General features: G+C 38.3%; 1 protein-coding gene across 1 annotated transcript; it reads right to left on the bottom strand.

Moving 5' to 3' along the window:
- Nucleotides 1-8,316: 8,316 nt before the first annotated feature.
- LOC139960213 (glutathione S-transferase A4-like) lies at nucleotides 8,317-18,230 on the bottom strand. Its single transcript, XM_071958404.1, has 6 exons — nucleotides 18,031-18,230; nucleotides 16,509-16,560; nucleotides 14,597-14,729; nucleotides 13,439-13,583; nucleotides 11,964-12,101; nucleotides 8,317-9,498 (listed from the first exon to the last, which is right to left on the bottom strand). Exons 1-6 carry the CDS (start codon nucleotides 18,115-18,117, stop codon nucleotides 9,382-9,384), a joined length of 672 nt encoding a protein of 223 aa, XP_071814505.1. The 5' UTR covers nucleotides 18,118-18,230; the 3' UTR covers nucleotides 8,317-9,381.
- Between the last annotated feature and the right edge of the window lie 1,662 nt (nucleotides 18,231-19,892).

Here is a 19,892-nt window from a genome sequence, read left to right as displayed (position 1 = left end):
CCTGGTATGTCAAACTACGACGTGCATTGAAGAAACAAATGACACAGCAAAATCACCGCTTCAGCAGGCTAATAAAATTATTTTTTGAAAGGATCAGTTGCCTATTTTGAGCCAGGGAATGACTGATAAATGAAGCATTGTTACAATTGCACTGTATAGAAAGCCATGAATAGGCCTGAAGTCTATGGAAGCTTAAAAGTGCTTTCAACATAAAAAAAATTGCCCCAATTTAGTCAATATTTTCAGTAAATTGTATAGATAACCAGATAATATCTTAGCCAAAATCAAAAAAATGTAAGATTTGTCAGTTGCTCCCACTGAGCATTTGAACAATGGTCTGTTAAATGTTTAATTGACAACTTAGAATATGTCGTCATTTCAACAATTTTCTGCAAAATGTTAAATTTTTCACTTCATTCCAACTGAGCAATTGAACAATTTTCTGCAAAATGTTTAACTGACAACTTATCACATCTCGGCAATTCAATATTTTTCTGCCAAATGTTCAAGAGACGTGTATGAGCGGTAGATGATTCATGCGTAAAGTAAAGAACGGTAAATATATATAGAATGCAACATGGTGGAAGAAGGCCAGAACGATACCGTACAAATTCTTCTGACATGCAGAGGTTATTCACGTTTAGCCACCGCTGAAATGGGGCAACGAGGAGAAGAAATAAAGACATTAAGCCTTCAGGTATGTTTTAATGATTTTCCTCACTGTGACATTCATTCATCTTGTGTGTTCCTTGAACATTTGGAGAGTAAAGACCTCCAGGAAATTCCTTTTTGAAACTTCTATCAATTATAGCCTGCTATAATTTGGGGTCTATACTGACTACCCTTAAAAGTATGTTTTATTCATCAGCAGTTCTGTTTCACTGTTTCAGGTGTTGTTAAAAGTGAGATCGACAATTAGTGGGACTAAACAATACTTAAGCTATAACATGCACATATTGGTGCATCAGAACATTTCCTACCCATATATTAATTGCAAAAACAGAATAAAATACTTTATGATTCAATCAATACAATTAGCGTTTACTAAAACAGCTGTGTGTATCTCTGAAAGTTGCTAATTAGCTAACAGAAATCAACTCCTGACAAATTTGACTGTGAGGAGGAGGTAGATAGGGATCTCCACTCTGTGCTTCATTTCCTCGAAAACTCAGAAGTTACAAACACTGTCTTTGCTAGCTTAGCCATCATGATGAAAGGCACATACGTTAATGCATGATGTCATAATGGCATGTGAGAACTAAAATGGCTCTGTTTCAAGAGTAGTCTTATTAAAAGTTAACAGTTTTATGAAAGCAAGAAATGTAAAATTGGAGCTGGCATATTTGTACAAATGAAGCATCTTTATCACCAAATTTTCTAGGAGTTGATGGATGCAGTTTGCACTTCAAATTATTTTGAAGGGCAATGACAGCTGTGGTCCAAATTGCTTGTCATATTTAATAACCAAATTAAAAATAGTATAAAAAAGTTATATTTTGCTTATTTTTTTTTTACTTTATTCTCATTTTTCAGTCATTAAATACTACAGAAGTCTCGTGTGGTTCAATGATAGTCTGTGTGATCCATTCATCTTGGATAATACACAAGAATTCCTGACAGCAAATCCACAGCCTAATATCTTCTAAAGAACGATCTTCTAATGAATCTTCTAATGAACGATCTTCTAATGAATCTTCTAATGAACGATCTTCTAATGAATCTTCTAATGAACGATTTAAAGAGTAAAAAGTCAGTCACATCCTTTAAGAAGTGGTTTTGTAAGGAAATAATAGCTAGTTACTGACTAAAACTAAATTATACCTGTATGTAATTACTATATATATATTGAACATTTAATTTGTATTTATATCTATGTATGTATTCATACACATATATATATTTTGTTTTTTCTTTTCTTTTCTTTTCTTTCCTTTCTTCAGGGAGTCTTCCACATTGTTAAGCTTTTAAGCTTTATGGAAGACTTCCTCCACTTTGAACTTTTGTGGCAAACAAATAAATAAATAATATTTGGAACCTAACAGAGGAGTTGTTGGCATCACCAGAAGTATGAACAAGAGATTTACCATCCCCATCATCTGGAACTCCAAGTGTGAGTTATTGGGTAGATGGAGGATAATATCATAGATATTAACATGCAGCAATCTGCTGAAATAACATTCCTATGATTCCGATTTCAAGCTATGAACAGTCTGCTGGAAGTGCCACCAGTTGACCAGAAAAAAGAACTTAAAGAGGTTATGAAATGGAAAAAAAAAATCTTTCTCATCGTATTCTGTACACTCGTAGCTTTCCAATGATACCCAATTTGTGTCAAACGAAGCTCGCATCCTCGAGGAATAAACGATCAAAAATTCGAGGGTAATAAAAACTTTCGAAAAATTGTTGTATTTACGGTAATGCGGCGTGACGTCAGTCAAGGAACTCAGCTCACTTCCGAGACGCTATGCTTACATTCTTAAACGTCTGAGAACACACAACATTACACTGTTGCAGCGCTCCATAGTAATTGAGATTTAGTGTTTGGAGTTTTGTTTTTACGTAAATTTATCTCGTTACTGTTAAATATGCCGAACCGATATGTGGTATCAGGTTGCTCCACCACAAGTAAAGACGGATTTCTACTGCAAGCTTTTCCAAAAGATGACAGAAATCGAAGAATTTGAACACGACTCGCTCAAAACACTACACATACACAACGTTATGAGTGCCTGTAGGCATATACTGTTGCCAAATTACTTGTTATGACCATAGCCTAGGCCTCCTTGGTTACCTAATATTTTGCACAAAACTTAAAGCCAGTTGGTTTTAGAACAATCAATTCTAGATCTGCAAGTTTTCTTTTGTGGTAAAACTAGCGTTGTGTTGTGATTTTACGTAACAGTTGGATGATACAATTACACGGGCTAGCCTGTTATACAACGTCTATTAGTTAGATCCATAGGCGTACGAGGCAGTCTGCCCCCCTGCCCCCCCCCCAATTTCCAGAGGACAAGAAATTCGGGCAAAAGTCCTGAAAAATTCGGGCAGCCTAAGAGGAGAAAAAAATATATATATATATATATATATCTTTTTTTTAGGCTGCCCGAATTTTTCAGGACTTTTTGCACGAATTTCTTGTCCTCTGGAAATATATGCAGTAGCTTGCCCGAATCTTTTTTCAATTTTTGCCCGACAATTCCATGATTTTCTTTATTTAGCATCATGATGCCCGAATATTTCCGTGTAACCACCGTAAGCAGTTCATCTGGGCTACCATGCTTTTTGCACGATCAATATTTTTCTAACTAGTCAATTGTATACCTGGACCAAGGGCGGCGGCACCGGGGGCACAGGGGCACGTGCCCCCCCACTTTTCCTCAGGTTAAAAATGTGCCTTTTTTCTACTTAAAAATTGAGGTGCCTCAAGTTAGCAAGAGGCCAGGGAACCAGAATGAACACTCGGGAAGGGCCGTTTCCGGCCATCTGAGGGGTTTGTAAAACCAAAATTTTCTAGTACGCTCCGCGCCAACTGATGGTGGCGCGGAGCGTCAGATAGTCGTGCATACAACTTTGCAAATCCTGGCTAAGCCAGTGACTTTTAAGAATTTCTGTGGGTCAAACTCAAAGCTATTTCGAATGGAAAAAATTTGTTGAGATATTAACAAGAATAAAACTCTAATTCGGAAGATTCCTACATAAGCAACTAGCATGATATCACCTCATTTTGTCTCAAAAGAAAACTTGTTCCTTGTTTCCCAATTTGCGCATTGGATATTGCAGTGCTAGTATGCATATTTTCCTTGGGGGGGGGGGGGTTGATGGAGTGATGTGTATACACAAATAAGATAATACAATAATAGTTATAAAGGGTACTAAATATAAGGCTGCATCAGTCCAATCGAATTTCTGCAAAGTGCCCTTTGATGTCGGTGCCCCCCCCCCAGATTAAAAGTGCTTCCGCCGCCCTTGACCTGGACATCCCCGACATGAGTGTTTATAAGAAACGTTTTCTTGTGTGTGTGTGTGGGGGGGGGGGGGGAGTGTCTACAAGCCTAGAAGTACAGGTTTGTCATATTCTTTGTAATATTTTATACTTTTTTTGTGAGACAAATTGCATTCTCATCCGACACAGCGACATTATCCCGCCTACGTGTCGTTGAACAATGTATGTTTTTCTGGAGGTAGCTGAGTACTGTGTTAAAATAATAAATAAGGAAACTAAATAGGAGTTTAAAAAATAAACTGTCCCATTTTTCCCCTTCAAAATGATGTTACCATTTTTTTCTTCTTCTAATTTACCAAATTTTTGGGGAAGTGTAAATTTCTAAAACGTGAGATTATAAAATAAAGAACGTTTAGATGCAACTTGCAAGGCCTCAGAAGTGCCGTTTCCGGCAGTCTGAGAGGCATTGTGTGCCAAAAAATTTCTTGTACGCTACGCGCCAACCGATGGTGGCGCTCCGCTTAGATGGTGTCACGGGAACTTTCGGGCACAAAAAGTTCTGCCCCCCCCCCCAAACTGAAAGGGTCCCGTACGCCTATGGTTAGGTCTAGGGCCATGTTACCAGTTCTACTATAGGGTTGCACAGTAACAGAATGTCACGTTTTCCTTGCACTGTAAGACACAAAATTCTAGAAGCTTCGCTACGAAGTTAAGTAGCAGGATCATCGACATTCGAGATAATTTGAATCATATGAAGGTCTTAATAACGGTGGTTTTGTTTATGCTCAACCGACCAGTTTCGGTTCAGGGTCGTCCAACCGTTCTGCTCGGGGACTTCGCTCGGCAGCGACGCGTCTCGGCCATCGGGATCGTTTTACAATTCTTCTGCAAGGGGCTCAATTGATAGGGAAAAACATCGATATTATCTTCATCACCCTCAAAACTATTTCCTCCTCTTCTTCCTCAAGAAAATAATTTTAGTCAAAGCTTACGAATGTCCTGAGAGGTGAAGTCCTATTTCCTCGGAATCGGAAGATTCGGGAGAAGACAATTGATGAGAACAGTGTTGTGGTTACATGTTGTAAACTGTATAACGCCGTATCGGTAAACAGCGGGACGTCGGCTTTGGCTGAAAGGGTTCCTTTGATGACGTCAGATGAACTGCGGTGGGCAGCTTTGCTTTTTTTTACGAGTGGCAGCTCGAGAGGTCTCTAGGGAATACTTTGACAGCGTGTTTCTGGCGTTTGAAGCCGTATTTACGGAAAGTTATGCATGGGTGGTGTTGTAGTAATGTAGATAAACCATTCCAAGACATGAAAATTTTTCATTTCATAACCTCTTTAAGCACAACAGACTACAATTACGTTTGCTTTTCTTCATATTATTATTAAAGAAAGTGTTAACATTAACTATTAGGACTATACTCAGGAGATGAACTCATGTAGATATTGCATTAAAGGAACATTCCTCACATTGAACATATTGTAAAGGTGAATATGTCCATCAAAAGCTGTAAAAAAGATGTATTGGAAAAAACCTGGGCTCAACTGCTATTATAGTATGTTACAAATCAAGCAAATAATATGACTATACATACCTTCTGAGCATTGTTCATATTTGTAATATGTTAACTTGTATAGCATTGAACTTATGGAAAAATTACTGTAGGATTAATTGTTCATCTTTATGGTTACCATACAGGTAATGTAGTGTTCAAGTTCCAACCGGAAGTATCTGATGCTGCAACACTTCTTTGTGTCATTTGTAGTGACTGTAACAAAACAAGTTTCTTCATTCCGTGTAGACACGCCATTTGCAAGGAATGTGCAACACCATTCTGGTAACAACAATTAAATGCCCATTCTGTAAATGCACTGTCTCAAAAGTTGGAACACTGTCTTAGGGTTTACTTTTCCCTTTCTCCTTAGTTGTCATTTCATTTCCAACGTTTCAGGAGTCGATGCAACAGATAATGTACCTTCACTGTCTCGCTTTTCCTTAAATGTTGCATATGTTTTTGTCCCATCATTTTCTTCAGTTTGTTCGTAATCTAATGTACTAGGTTTTGAATTCAGTAGTGTATAGTTCACCAAATTACAGATCATCATGCCTCTATGGTCAATTAATTCAAACTTCTTTTTAGTAATGCCCTTCCATTTCGTAAAAAAGGACGATGATTAGGGAAAACAGACAACCCTTAAAGATACACACTGAAGGTTTCATTCCAACTCCACTGACACAGCAACAGATCCTCCGTCACCGTGACGCAAGAGTTGTAGAATTCACTAATACTTTCCGGCTTAAAGATCTGCTCTATTGGCTCCAGTTATAGCACGCTATAGCTAGTAAAGTTTTGTGATTACGTAATCGACCTGCCACGGTTGTAAATCGACCGGTCTCTACAATTAGCCTACATAGCTTCTTAACAACATCAGGCTCTTTGTGTAAACACTGCATGTAGTGTTCATGTCTACAGTGTAGTTACTCATACAGCGTTCACACAAAGACCCTCATACAAGAACAAATATGTGGCAGGCGTTGCAGACTAATTGGTAAAAAGAGGTCATGTTACGACCAATGCAGGTCGTTTACGTAATCTCAAGAAACGTTGTCACGACAGCGTGCTATAGTCGGGGTCTATACAGCAGACCTTTAATTTAAACTCAAACTACAGTTTACTGTAATCGCCCCACATTTAATGCACATATACTACCCAAACCAGATATGTTCCCTCATTAATTGTGACGATGCATCGAGTCTTATACTTGAACATGCGATATTTGGTTCACTGGAACGTAGTTAACTCTTTTCATTTTTATTCTATTATTTCCCAGTTTATTGGCGATGCGATATGCAGATCCGGGGATTGCCCTCTTGTTTATATTTTGATTTTTTTTTTCCAGATGGTCAATTACGAAATTACCCGAAGTCATTTTGAGTCCGTCAGGGGGACTGTATGGACGCTCCGCCACTGCCCCCCCCCCCCCAAGGGAAAAAATGCATACTAGCACTGCAACATCTAATGTGCACATTGGAAACAAGAAACAAGTTTTCTTTCGAGACAAAATGAGGTGAAATCATTATAAAGACCAAGTCCATGCACACGCGATCGATACATGCATGGAAGCAAATGAAATATGTCAAAACACGAGGGGATAGGTTATGGGATATTAAAACTAAACTCATTATTCATATTAGGCTATAAATGGCTTCTGCTTATTACAAAGTCACAATGTAATATACCAATGCATTATGGCACTCACCAGAATTTTAGAAGCCTTGTGGTAGTAAGCATTTGAGTTCAACCCACAAAAATTCATTAATACTTCTAAACTAGGATTAGATCTCTTACTGAAATATCGCTGACCTAATAAGGTGATCAAGAGTTCATTTTATGTAGAAAAAGGGCACATTTTTAACCTGAGGAAAAGTGGGGGGGCATGTGCCAACATACCCATCCATCCAACACACCCCTCTATCCAAACATACCCCTCCATCCAACATACGGTACCCCTGTATTCAACATACCCTTCATGCAACATAACCCTCTATCCAACATACCCCTCCATCCAACATACCTCTTATATTCCTCCATCCAACATTCCTCTCATACCCCTCCATCCAACATACGCCTCCATCCAACATACACCTCCATCCAACATACGCCTCTATCCAACATGCCCTCCATCCAACATACCCCTCCATCCAACATACCTCTCATATCCCTCCATCCAACATTCCTCTCATACCCCTCCACCAAACATGTCACTCCATTCAACAAACCCCTCCATCCAACATACCCCTCTATCCAACAAACCCCTTCACCTATATATCCCTCTACCCAACATACCCCTCCATCCAACATACCCGGCCTCCATCCAACATACCCGGCCTCCACCCAAGATACCTGGCCTCCACCCAAGATACCCGGCCTCCATCCAACATACCCCTCCATCCAACATACTGTACCTCTCATACTTCTCCATACAACATACCCCTTCGTCCAACAGGCCCCTCCATCCAACAAAACCTTCTAACATTTGGATAACAGTCGTGTTCTCTCATATCTTAAATACAGTGACGTAATTGGCTATGTTCCTATTTGGGCAAGCCACTGCTTTGCACTATTATAATGCTACGCAGATTATTCCTTACATGAGAAAACCTGTAATCAACGACCAGAGGGCAATGAACTTTGTCATCATTGTAATAATCACACCTGGGTATATCATTATATTCAATTCTGTGTTCGTTTTGCCAATGATGTAATTTGTGGAATTTCAAGTGCATTTCCTCATATTCTTCTCAACTTTGATTTTACTGACTAACAAGTTGATGACAGTGAGCGAAAACAACACGAGGACAGAGACAAATGCCATCGGACACTTTTTATTTAAGTCGACATCAAGAAAAGTATTGAAGGGAAAATAGGCTAATTACATCATATAAATACGAAAATTCATGATGGTTGTATTAATATTTAAGGCACCCTTGTCACTTATGGATAAGTAAAGAACACAATCATACAATTGTTAGAACATGTCGCTGTAGAGCCTCTAAAGTTAGCCTCGGGATTGAAAATATTACTGAACTGTAACAAGTTTTGAAAGGGTAGTTTCATTCTTAACATATCAGCCTCAAAAGACAAATGTAGATACTTCATTGATCATGCTCTATATATATATATATATATATAGCCGATAATTGAGAAAATCCTGGTTCCAACATTTTAGAAAGTTACGTGATTTCCCTACTCTCCTCCCTTAATTCCTCTCCTTGTCCCTTACCTCACTAATTCCCCATGTTGGTTTCTTTCTTCTCTCCATCCTTTGTCAACTAATCCACTTACATCTATCTATTTGTGTTCACCCTGCTCATGAAACCTATCTGTTTTCTTTGCTTGTACTATGTCCCTTGTATTTTCTGTTAAACTTGTAATTCAGCCTCTGAAGAAAATCTTGCCAGGAAGGAAACGTCAGGCCAACTTACTTTTACACACATTTTATATGGGATATAATTAAGGTTCATCAAATCACAAACTTCTGTAACTATATATATTAATATTTTAGTTTTAAAGTGATGAGGCTATTTATTTGCGAACATTCATCTTGATGTTTGGTTACTGTGTTGAATGAAACTTCCTTTTGTAACATAAATTTAATTCATAAATATGTCACATTATATGTATTTATATTGTTATCATTGTATATATTTTACGAAGAAACAAATCAACAAAACGAAATCAAATTCTGACCATGGCTAGTAATAATGCCGGTCTACAAGATTTAGATGTTTGTTGGGTGATTTAGAATATGACTCGATTCAGAAACTGTAAATTACCCTGTTTATCTACTTTCAGCTGCAAAACATTGAGACATTAAAAGACAAAGGTACCCTGTTGGAAGCTTTTAAATAATGAAACGGCCCAAAAGCTTCTATTAGAACAGAGCGGCGATGACTTCCTTAGCGTAGGCATCATCAGGTATAGGAAACCGTCTTGGACTCTCCAGGTATTTCTTTACACCTGGAATGGCTGAAAATGTATCCAAAAATGCCTAACAGAAGCAAAAAAAGAAAGCAAACAGTTAAATCAAAGGAGACAACTTAATCTATTGTTTAAGTCTCAGTACGTGTTTGCCACATTTAAACTTCAACCTTTCCAGCTTACTGCACGAAAAGCTCAGTGAAAATGACAACGTTCTATGCACATTCCATATCAATATTAGTTATTTTTATTGAGTTATCTGTCGTTAAACATTTTGAGCTGAATAAAGTTTGCCAGATTTATTAACCAGTCCGTAGATTCTACAAACTTAATTCAAACTTTACAAGCCTTGCCCAACAGATCATGCGACAATCAAATCTCTGTTTGTTTACGACCGTTAGTTTCACTTTCCTGGGTAGCCTGTGTTAGGTCCCTTCTCTTGAATAGTATCTTTCTTTTGGTCTAACTGATGTAGCTTGCAAAATTGTGTCATTTCCTACCACTGCAATTAATATACAGGTGTTTTCAGACATATCCTTCATGGAATTGGGTAAAAATAGTGTACGATACAACTGCGAGTACTGTATAGGTTAAGTTTGTGTAATGAACATGCTGACATGGGCTGTCACAGTGATTTTACGGTAAATCATTCACGCCATAAGGGCAACAGAAAATACATTTCTTTTTTTCTATTGCGACAGCTTTTCTCCATTAAACCCACCTGGTCAGAGTGCATTTAGAATAAGAAACATTGCATCTGCTTTGGAAATTTGTTTTCCAAAATTCATCAGCAAACACATATTGAGACTTAAAGGTATTAGGAATATTTTATGGGTCTTTGTTATCTACAATAAAAGACACAATTTCTTGTTCTCTCACTGGACAACCACGAGTTGTGATTAGCTTTTACAAATTGAACACTTGCCAAGTGGAACAACCATTGACACCTCTGAAACATGAAAACTGCAACCAATGCACACAAGTAGTGTATACCTTTTGGTGGAGGTCAAAGGTCATTTGTGGTCACCAGAGGTCAAGATGTGCAAGCCTTGTGTAGAGGATACGTATCTCCAGAAGGGGAGTTACCACAAATTTCATACTGTGTACACTAATACCATATTGTGGAAGAAGTATAATGTTTTTTACTGTATGTCAAAGGTCATTTGCAGTAACCAGCTCTAGGTGAAAATGTGAAAACATTGCAAACACAATATCACATGTGTGATTAATGAACCACGACTGACCGTGCAATTTACTTTGCAAAAGTCAGTTGAGCTACAACATCATTCATGTTCTAGTCAGTTACAATCATCCATCAATGTCAGTGTTCAACATAGAATAACAGTGGATGGAATCAAAGGTCTTGTATGAATGATAACTTATGAAAAGAATCTTCAAGTATTATATTCCTAAATAAAAGACATACCTTACTACATCATAGCCTTCATCAAAGCCTCAATGCACGTTGGAATTGTGGTTGGACAATAACAGTTGCTTTATATTATATAATACACTTTACATTAAATACATTCCATTCAAAAACCACTACTAATCTGCTACTTGTTAGAACACAGTGTTGTAGGATGATGGAATGTATTCCTTTGTTTTATAATCCATATATCACACAGTGGGTCACAGTTCCTTAAAAGCAAATAAAGGACATCAAAAACAAAATAAAAAGGGGGCAAAAAATATCTCTTTTAAACTATATTAGGATTTATAGGAACTTGAGGGTTTAAATTTATGCAAACACAATTTATCCAAGCAAAAGTCAATGGATTTCCTGTGAGGCTGGGACAAACAATTTGAAACTTTAATACTGAAGAAGAAAATATTCCACCCTGCTAGTTGAAAACCCCATCTCAATATCATGCTCCTAACTCTGACATATGGTTGATTGCATCTTACCTATCTTGACTGGCTTTAACTTCAACTACTCCAGATCTACTTCAACTACTCCAGTAGGGGGTCTATAGTATGTCATTTGCGCAAATGCTCATCAACAGCTTTTATGTTAAGGCTTTAAAAACTGTTTGTTTATTTATCCTGGAAACCTGATACATTGAAATGTTTTGCTTTAGCTGTTATTTGGACATAGTTCAAAGTTCATAATTCAAAGAACATAGTCCATTTCAAAGGACAAAGTACTCTAAACAAAGAATTTGATCACAACATATCTTTTATTAGAAATATTATTTTCCCCTGTGTATAAATAATCAACAAACTATCAAGAAAAGTAGAGACATTTGCAGCTTAAGAACCCTGATGAAATCATCTATTCTGCTGTTCTAGATGTGTTTACAAAATGTCACAAAAGATGAAAACTCATATCTTCATGATACCTGCTGCAAAAAGCTCTACTTTCGGCAATTTTGCTAGGATATCAACTTCAGTTACCAGAAAATCATTTGGATACAGTTGCACAAAGCACTGCTTGCAGGCAAACATTTAGAATAACATTAACAGGAAAAATTCTTGTCTTAAAATCAACAATATACCAGACAAAAAGGCCACAGATCATCTTAAAGTGCCTACCTTGCATTTTGGGAAATCATCTAGAATATTATTGTATTCTGACATCTCCTTCATGAATGACAGGGTATTGAACAAAGCACAGTCAGCAATTGTAGCTTCACTACCAACCAGTAAACCAGTTCCATTCTCAGTTAAGACCTGAAATGGTAAAGAAGAGATAACGGTTAAAGTGAGAACAATGTCTTATGAAATGACGCTTATCCTGCAATTGTTCAGCTCTGAAATCATACACTGATGTTCTTGAAAGACAAATTTTATGGCCTGTTAGAGCTGAATAACAGATTCCAATTTATAGACACAATTATCCAGTCCCTACTCATGCATGGAATATCTACTTCTACTGAAAAAGCAAGTATTTGGTTGGAATCTTGAACTATTGGGCATTTGGCTTGCCATAACGGCTGGCTCTGCTGATATATATTTATTAGCTGAGTGTAAGAGAGTGACCTGAAGTATTGCAACACAGAGATATTACAAAATGGTGCTAGGTATGGTGACTAGGTACACAACATACCTAAGGTACTACATGTACGAACTGGGAAGTTAATACATATGCCTGTACATGCATGCAAATAATGTTTTGTACACCAACATTGATTCTTCTTGTTTGAAATGTTCCATCATCCTTGTATAGTGCAAATCGGATCCACTATTAATGGAGCCATCCAGGGGTGCATCCATTCCCCCCCCCCAAAAAAAAACAATCAGGGGGATATCTCCCCACTGGCAGACAAAATGTTACATTCATTCCCAGGGATGTGCCCAGGACTTCCTGAGCGCCGGGTACATTGATCCCCTGTCCTGGGGGAGGGGTCTTAGGGGAGGGGTGACATATATACGTACGTGGTGCACTAGCGCTACAACTGCCAGCCTGACATTGACAAGGGCAAGTTGTATACAAAGCTAGTGTAGTGTGATACTGCAGATTAAAGCCATGCCTACTCCATATCTCCGCACCTGTGTTTACGTGACTTCTACAAATGGGGGGGGGGGGGGGGAACGAGGATACATGTGGCCCAATTTATGTTGAATACAATGTTAGGAATGTGGGGATATTAGATGATAATAGTGCTGGGCGGGATTCACGATTTTTAAGACAGTGCTGGGCGGTAATATTTAGTGCTGGGCAGGGCCGCCCAGTGCCGCCCAGCACATCCCTGGGGCACAACCCAGTGGCCACATCCCTGCATTGAGAAAAGACTTGTAAAATGGTAAATCTTTGATGGAATTTGTTGGGAGATGAAGCTACTTTATGATTTCTATTGCCTATTTAAAATGATTATGACAATGTTGTTCATTGGTGTTCGTTAGATCTTTAAAAGTTGCATTGCTATTAGACCTTGGAAAATATAGCATCATTTATGCACCTATAAGCACCCTCCTCCATTTTACAAACAATTCAAACAGCAATTGATGCATAAGTGGTACCATACAACTTTAATTACAATGACAAGAAAATCAAGAAATGTGTTTACCTTTTCAAACACGGGTAAATATCTGGTCTTTGCTTTTTCGATTGCAGACTTCTTTGCATCCGCTCTTGCTTCTGCTGGCATGAAAAACCAGCTTGGTCCGCTTACACCGTTAAATGAATTTGACCCAGCAAATAACATCTGAACTCTGCAAAGAAAAATGGTAGTCCATAAAAATTGAACAGAGAAGTAACAAATTCCTGGATGTTGAAGTTTATTGTATATATGTATATATCTGAACTGAAACCTTGAGTATATGGACATACACGTTATGCTATATACAGCAGCACTCATATCCAAATAACATACTGTAACTGAATTAAATTGTATGCTTTCAGAAATTGAAAACTGCTAATTATCAAGATTAAAGTTGAACCAGTAGATGCCAAACACTAAGTACTTTCAATATTGCTTTTCTTTTGTTACTGTTAGCAGGCCTGAGTTGATCAGTAACTTAGTAAGTCACTAGTTCTTACCAGGATATCAAACATGTTTCCATGCTTTCTTTGACATTGTTATTGTTGAAAGTCACATTTGCATCTCTTGTAAGTAAACACAATTGAATCAAATGACCTTTCACCTGTAATTACCCTAGCAACAGCTTGTGTTAAACAACATTTGGACACGTGTCTTTTCCTTCATTTCTCACTTAAGTAAACTAGCTTAATGGTCTAGATATTCTATTATTACTTAATGGTACAGTGAGATTTGAGAAATAAGTTTATGATATCAAGAAATCGTAATATCCAAATAAGGCTACATCTTAATGTGCTGCTGCAGAACTGTTCTAGGCAAACAGTTGACAGAGATTAATTTATCCATTGTCTCATCACAACATGCTACTGATCATATGCAAATTAGTCAAATAGTTAAATGCATATGCAAAGATGAGTAGTATCTTTTATGCACAGTGACCATAATAGCATTCTGCTAGACACAATTTCAAAGCTACACAGAATTTGTACACTAAATTATGTTGTATGTGATTGCTATGTTGATTGTTTCTAACACAAACTGATGCCCTCTATATAGTATCGTTTTCTTTCATCAACATGTAAATTTATACATTCTTGATGTAAATATATGAGTTCCTTATTTGTGTATCCTCAGGAGAGCTGCTTTAACTGACCACTGTCCACTGTCCACTGTCCAGTGTCTTACCTTCCTTTTTCCAGGTCAGTTTTCCCAAGCATGTTATACTTGTGTCCAAGATAATTTCCTTGAGCTTGAGACTCGATCAGACAGAGGCCATCAATCTCAATCAAGGGCAGTTGGTTAAACATTAGCTTGCCAGCTGAGGAAAGAAACCAACAAAAAAAATAAGAAAGAAAGAAAGATGGTTAAAGAAACATGTACGGTTTTTTCTTGAGACATTCAGAAGCAAAAAAGTAGTAGAAAAATAAGTAAATATGAGTTACATCACCTGCAGATAAGCTGCTGTGCACTTTTAGAAAGCATTTATCCCATTTGGATTCTTTCATAGCTATTTACCATTTTAGCTGGGTTGTTTAGTCTCTTCGTTTACAAAGATAATTAGGCGGATCATGACCAATGTACTCCTAGAGAGTTAGCAGACTACAACATTTTAGACGTTTTGAAGTTTGCTATATTGAGCTTATATCATGCTGGGACTGATCACCTACTACAGGTTTTTTTTGTTTCAGCCATTCTCACATTTTTGAAATGTCCATGAAAGACAAAATATTTGTACATTAATTTTTCTTTTCCTTGGACCTCTGGCACTGCACAAGTAACAGTCGGCACTATATCCTATTCACAGGCAAAACCCACAAAGTTCATCGATTACCTTAACTGAGCAGTTTGGGAAATGATTTTGGCACATATTTGAACTCTAACCTTTATTACATGAACTTTGGCATTTTACATTAATTAATGAGCTGTACACAGGCAGGGTTTGATATCTCAAATGTGCTTGAGGTTTTAAGCAAATTTTGTCAAGAGTGGATATATGTCTTCAATAAAACCCAGAAATGAAGTTAACGTTCACCATTTTACTGTTTATCCAAAAGTTCCAAAACTCAGGTACATACAGTACCTGAACATCCCCTGGCCCTACATACCAGGGCCGTCTTAAGAGACTACCGGGCCCTGGGCCCGGCAATGGAGCGGGGCCCCTCAAGCAAGTGAGTTCGAGAAAAGTTGCGTGAAAATTGACATCCTTGACAATCGCTCAAGCATAGACATGCCTGCATTTACCACCCCTCCCTATGTCGCGCATTAAGCATAAAACTTTATCTGAATAACATACGTGATATATCTAAAAGCTGAAATACATGATAGAAGAGTAATCTTCCAGTTGCCCTCCATCCCTTCCCTAACAATACTGGACTCACCATTTGTAACACCCTTGTGTTGAGTCTTTCAACTGGGGAAACTAACGGAACTTGCGGCATTTCTTGATCTTAAACTGTAGTATGATTGGCTGAAAGTCAATCTTTTTGACGATGTCGCTTTCTATGCACATGAGAGAGAGAGCCTATTAAGTCGCCGTTGCCCCATTCTGTTCCGGAGATTATTGATTAGTTTTAACCTTGAATATGAATGTTCCCCAGTACAATTTGTAACCATCATGCATAGAAATGAAAGGGGGTGTAGGCGGTTTTACACTATCTAACGCAACGTAGTCGCCAAGAACCTGAAGTATTTTTAAGGGAGGGCCCGAAGAACATGAACTTATAGCATGCTCCTCGTGGTGAAACATAATTGCACCTGAATTGAGTGTACTGTTAATAGTAGGAGAGACTAGCGTAGGTTCTTATGACCAACTATGACCAACTGGTGTTGTAAACCTTCGGGGCATTGTATATTTCAGGATTGCCAACTCAGATTCGAATATTTAATGTCAAACTCTTAAGTGTTTCACCAACTCTCGTCACAAGTTGTCAAGTATCGAATTCAATCAGGCATAATGGCCTATTCAATAAGTTTTCCTCCCAGATTAAGAAATAGGGTAACTACGATTGCGGGGCCCCTGACATCGCGGGGCCCTGGGCCAGTGCCCAGTGGGCCCATGCGTTAAGACGGCCCTGCTACATACTGTATGCCAACTTACTTGCTTTCAATTTCTGAAACTCTTCCTTTGTTGTTATATGTTCCTCTGTTGTCTGCAATAAAGATAAAATATGTAGATATTATTAACTTATCCAAGAACACTATTTCAGGTTCATACTACTGTGCATACAGAAATTATACACTGTACTGTACATGAATGCATTGTATTTGAAACTTTAATGCTGAATGCATTGTATTTGAAACTATAGTGTTGAATGCATTGTATTTGAAACTGAAGTGCTGAATGCATTCTTTGAAACAGTAGGCTGAATGCATTGCATTTGAAATTATAGTGCTGAGTGCATTTTTTATAACTGTAATGCTGAATTATTCTTTGGAAGCTAACATCTAAGTTTAGATGTTTAAACTTGTCCTCTACTCTAGAGACAAAACAACAAAGTCAGGGGATATGTGTAAGGGGACATGTGGCTCTAAAATTTCTTCTTCAGTCTAGACTCAACTACAGTAGACTGGGTTTATTGAAACAGCATGAGATATTGGACCTCAAATTGACCAATGTCTAATGTAGGCATACTTAACTTCAGACTTGAAATAAGTCATAATATGTAGAGTTAAAATAACCTGAGATTGTAGAAGTCATGTTAAAATCCATTGTTTCTACTGAAATGTACGCTAACAGTATTCAAAGAAATTAGGGCTCTAATTTAGAATCAGTGCCTTGAAGTATGTTAAGTACACCTCATACATTTTTTACATGCGACAAGGTAAGGTTTAGTAGACACCTCTATACTTCTGGTAACTAATTTTAAATTAGTACCGAAATTAGAAAGTAAAACAGCAATATGTAGTGAATTCAGTGTAGGCCAGATCCCCTGCTGCTTAAGTTATAGTAACTGAGCCGTCTGTACTATGGTAGCATACGCCCATTATAAGCCCCATTGACTTACACACAAAATCACAAAAGTAATGTGGTCTCTAAGTCTAGATAAAAGTTCTCACTAGCTAAATGCTACCCATCACTGGATAGCTCACAAGTTGGCCTTTCATGGCACTATCAATTTTCTGTATCATGGCCATGCAGATTTTTTGCTATCCCAGCCGAATTTTTTCGTCACTTGTAAACAAACCTCTTCACGCAGTAGTAAAACAATTTTGTACAGGTACTGTATGCTGCTTGTATGCTGCTAGGGATAAGGGGTCTAGAATTGCCTCAATTGACCCAATTGTGCACCACACGTGCTCCCATTGATGCTCTCCAACATGCAAGCAACAAAAAAACAGACCCTGATTGATAACAGGTCAAAAATGATGTTCTCCTGATCCTCTTTGTCACATTTCCTGAGACGGGAGAACACTCGGGAGGGATTCATATAGACTCTAATACTTTAGTACAGTAGCATGCCACCCTACAAGCCACACGTGAGAGCTACTGTACATAGATGTATGCATATATATGCTACTGGGCCCGTATTTTGTACCCTGTAAATCGTAGGCCTAAGCTAGGCATATATTATATGATAACGTTTGGATTAAACCTTTCAAAAAAATAATATTTGGCTTACCTCCACATCTTTGACAGCAAAAATAAGTCTGGATACTTCGGCTCGCCCACGTCCGCGGACATAGGTAATTTTTGGTTTATCAGCCATGTTTCAAATCAACTTCTGCAACGTACGCTACCTGCAAGCCAAGTCCTAACCTGTAACTGACACTCTTCCTTTCCAGTTCACACTACCTGCGTGTACTGGTATGTAGCGATCTGGTATGTCAAGATGACACAGCAAAATCATCGCTCAGCAGGCTAACATAAACGGGTTCTTTTTTTTCCAGAAAATTCAGTTTTCTATGTTGAGCCCCCGGTGGAGTAGGCCTACCAGCATGAAGGAAAATATAATTTTTGGAGTCGTGGTATTTGTAACAGATATTACATTGCGGTCAATAAGAAAAGAAGGAAAAAAGTCTGATGCTATTGGCAGTGGCGTAGGAAGGTACTTTGAGTGGGGGGGGGGGGGGCTGAAGACTGATGGCCGGCCTGGGGGAGGAATTTTTTTGCATTTCCAGGTGGCCTCAGATGCAATTTGGTGCAATATAGCACACTTCAACCCACCCACTCCATTTTGTATATAATTCTGCATTTTCACCTGGTCTTAGATGCAATTTGGTGCTCCAAATGAGATTTTTTTCTCATTTGGAAATGAAAAGGGGTTTTCTGCCTTGCGAAGCGGGGGGGGGGGCGGAATGATACTTCCACCCCTCCATATTTTTCACTGGGGGGTTGGCGCCCCCAGCCCCCCCCGGTTCCTACGCCCTTGGTAATTGCAGAGGAGTTTAATTCTAATTCCGTTATGCGATGCTTCCTCAAACGCATTTTCGGCATCAAGAAAAAGGGCAGTAGTATGTTTCTTGTTTTTTTTTTGTGGTTAAACCATGGAGCTGTTTATACCTCCATGGTTTAACCAGGGACTCCCTGGTTAAACCGATGCGTATATGTCTTCGGATAAGCGGAAAGTTAGGTTGGTTGTGGATTTGTGCAGTGGAAAGCCTTTATTGAAACGGGGGAATGATATTGTTTTGCGGTTCTAAGTGGGTTCTGGTGCGGTTGTCAATAACTCTCTCGAAGATCTTATACCTAAAGCTGGAACTTGGAAGGAGACTTTTTGGGTCGATAGGTTTGAGGTTTGGTGCGATCTTTGTACGGTTTCTTTATGTATTAATCGGGGAGGGATAAGAACACGTAACCCCTATACAAAGTTCTTGATCCGGGTCTTCTTTCATACAGCTCCAGCCTCCAGGCATGACCCAAGCTACATATCAGTTGGAGAGATTTAGAAACCTCCCCCAACAGCGAATCATATATAAGAGTTATAATAAAAAAATCCTAGTTTTATTAGTAACTACGCCATTTATCGTTTGGTGTGTTGACCAGCATTCACGTAATACTCTGTACAACGCTCTAATTGTACCCCAAATTGATTATTGTTCTGCCGTTTGGACTACGGCGACGAACAAATTGGTTGACCGGGTTCAGGTTCTTCAAAATCATGCGGCTAGATTAATCCTGGGGTGTGGGCTTCGGGATGTAGGCCTACATTAATTTATAGATATTTTTGCTGAATTAAAGTGGCTAAATTATATGTCCGTCAACGTGCATTATATTTCAGGAATATTCTAATGTAGGCTATAGGTGTGTCCGCGGCCTGGCTCGAGATTTACCTTACTGTACTATTCTACTGAGAGATTCCCACGGAACTATAGATCTATAGCTGCTCTATAATAATGTTTCACTTGCTCCTGTAATAGATCTGGGAAATATAAAAGGTCCTATTTTCTGGAGGCAGGTCGTGGAACAGTCTTGCCCCAAATTTGAAATGCTTGCCAAATGTTAATACTTTAAACGCAATATGAAAACTTATATATTTTGTTT

Source organism: Apostichopus japonicus, chromosome 19 (genome assembly GCF_037975245.1).
Source record: "Apostichopus japonicus isolate 1M-3 chromosome 19, ASM3797524v1, whole genome shotgun sequence".
NCBI classification, from domain to species: Eukaryota; Metazoa; Echinodermata; class Holothuroidea; order Aspidochirotida; family Stichopodidae; genus Apostichopus; species Apostichopus japonicus.
Note: the sequence above shows the minus strand (reverse complement) of the source record. Positions and strands in the feature narration are given on the sequence as shown.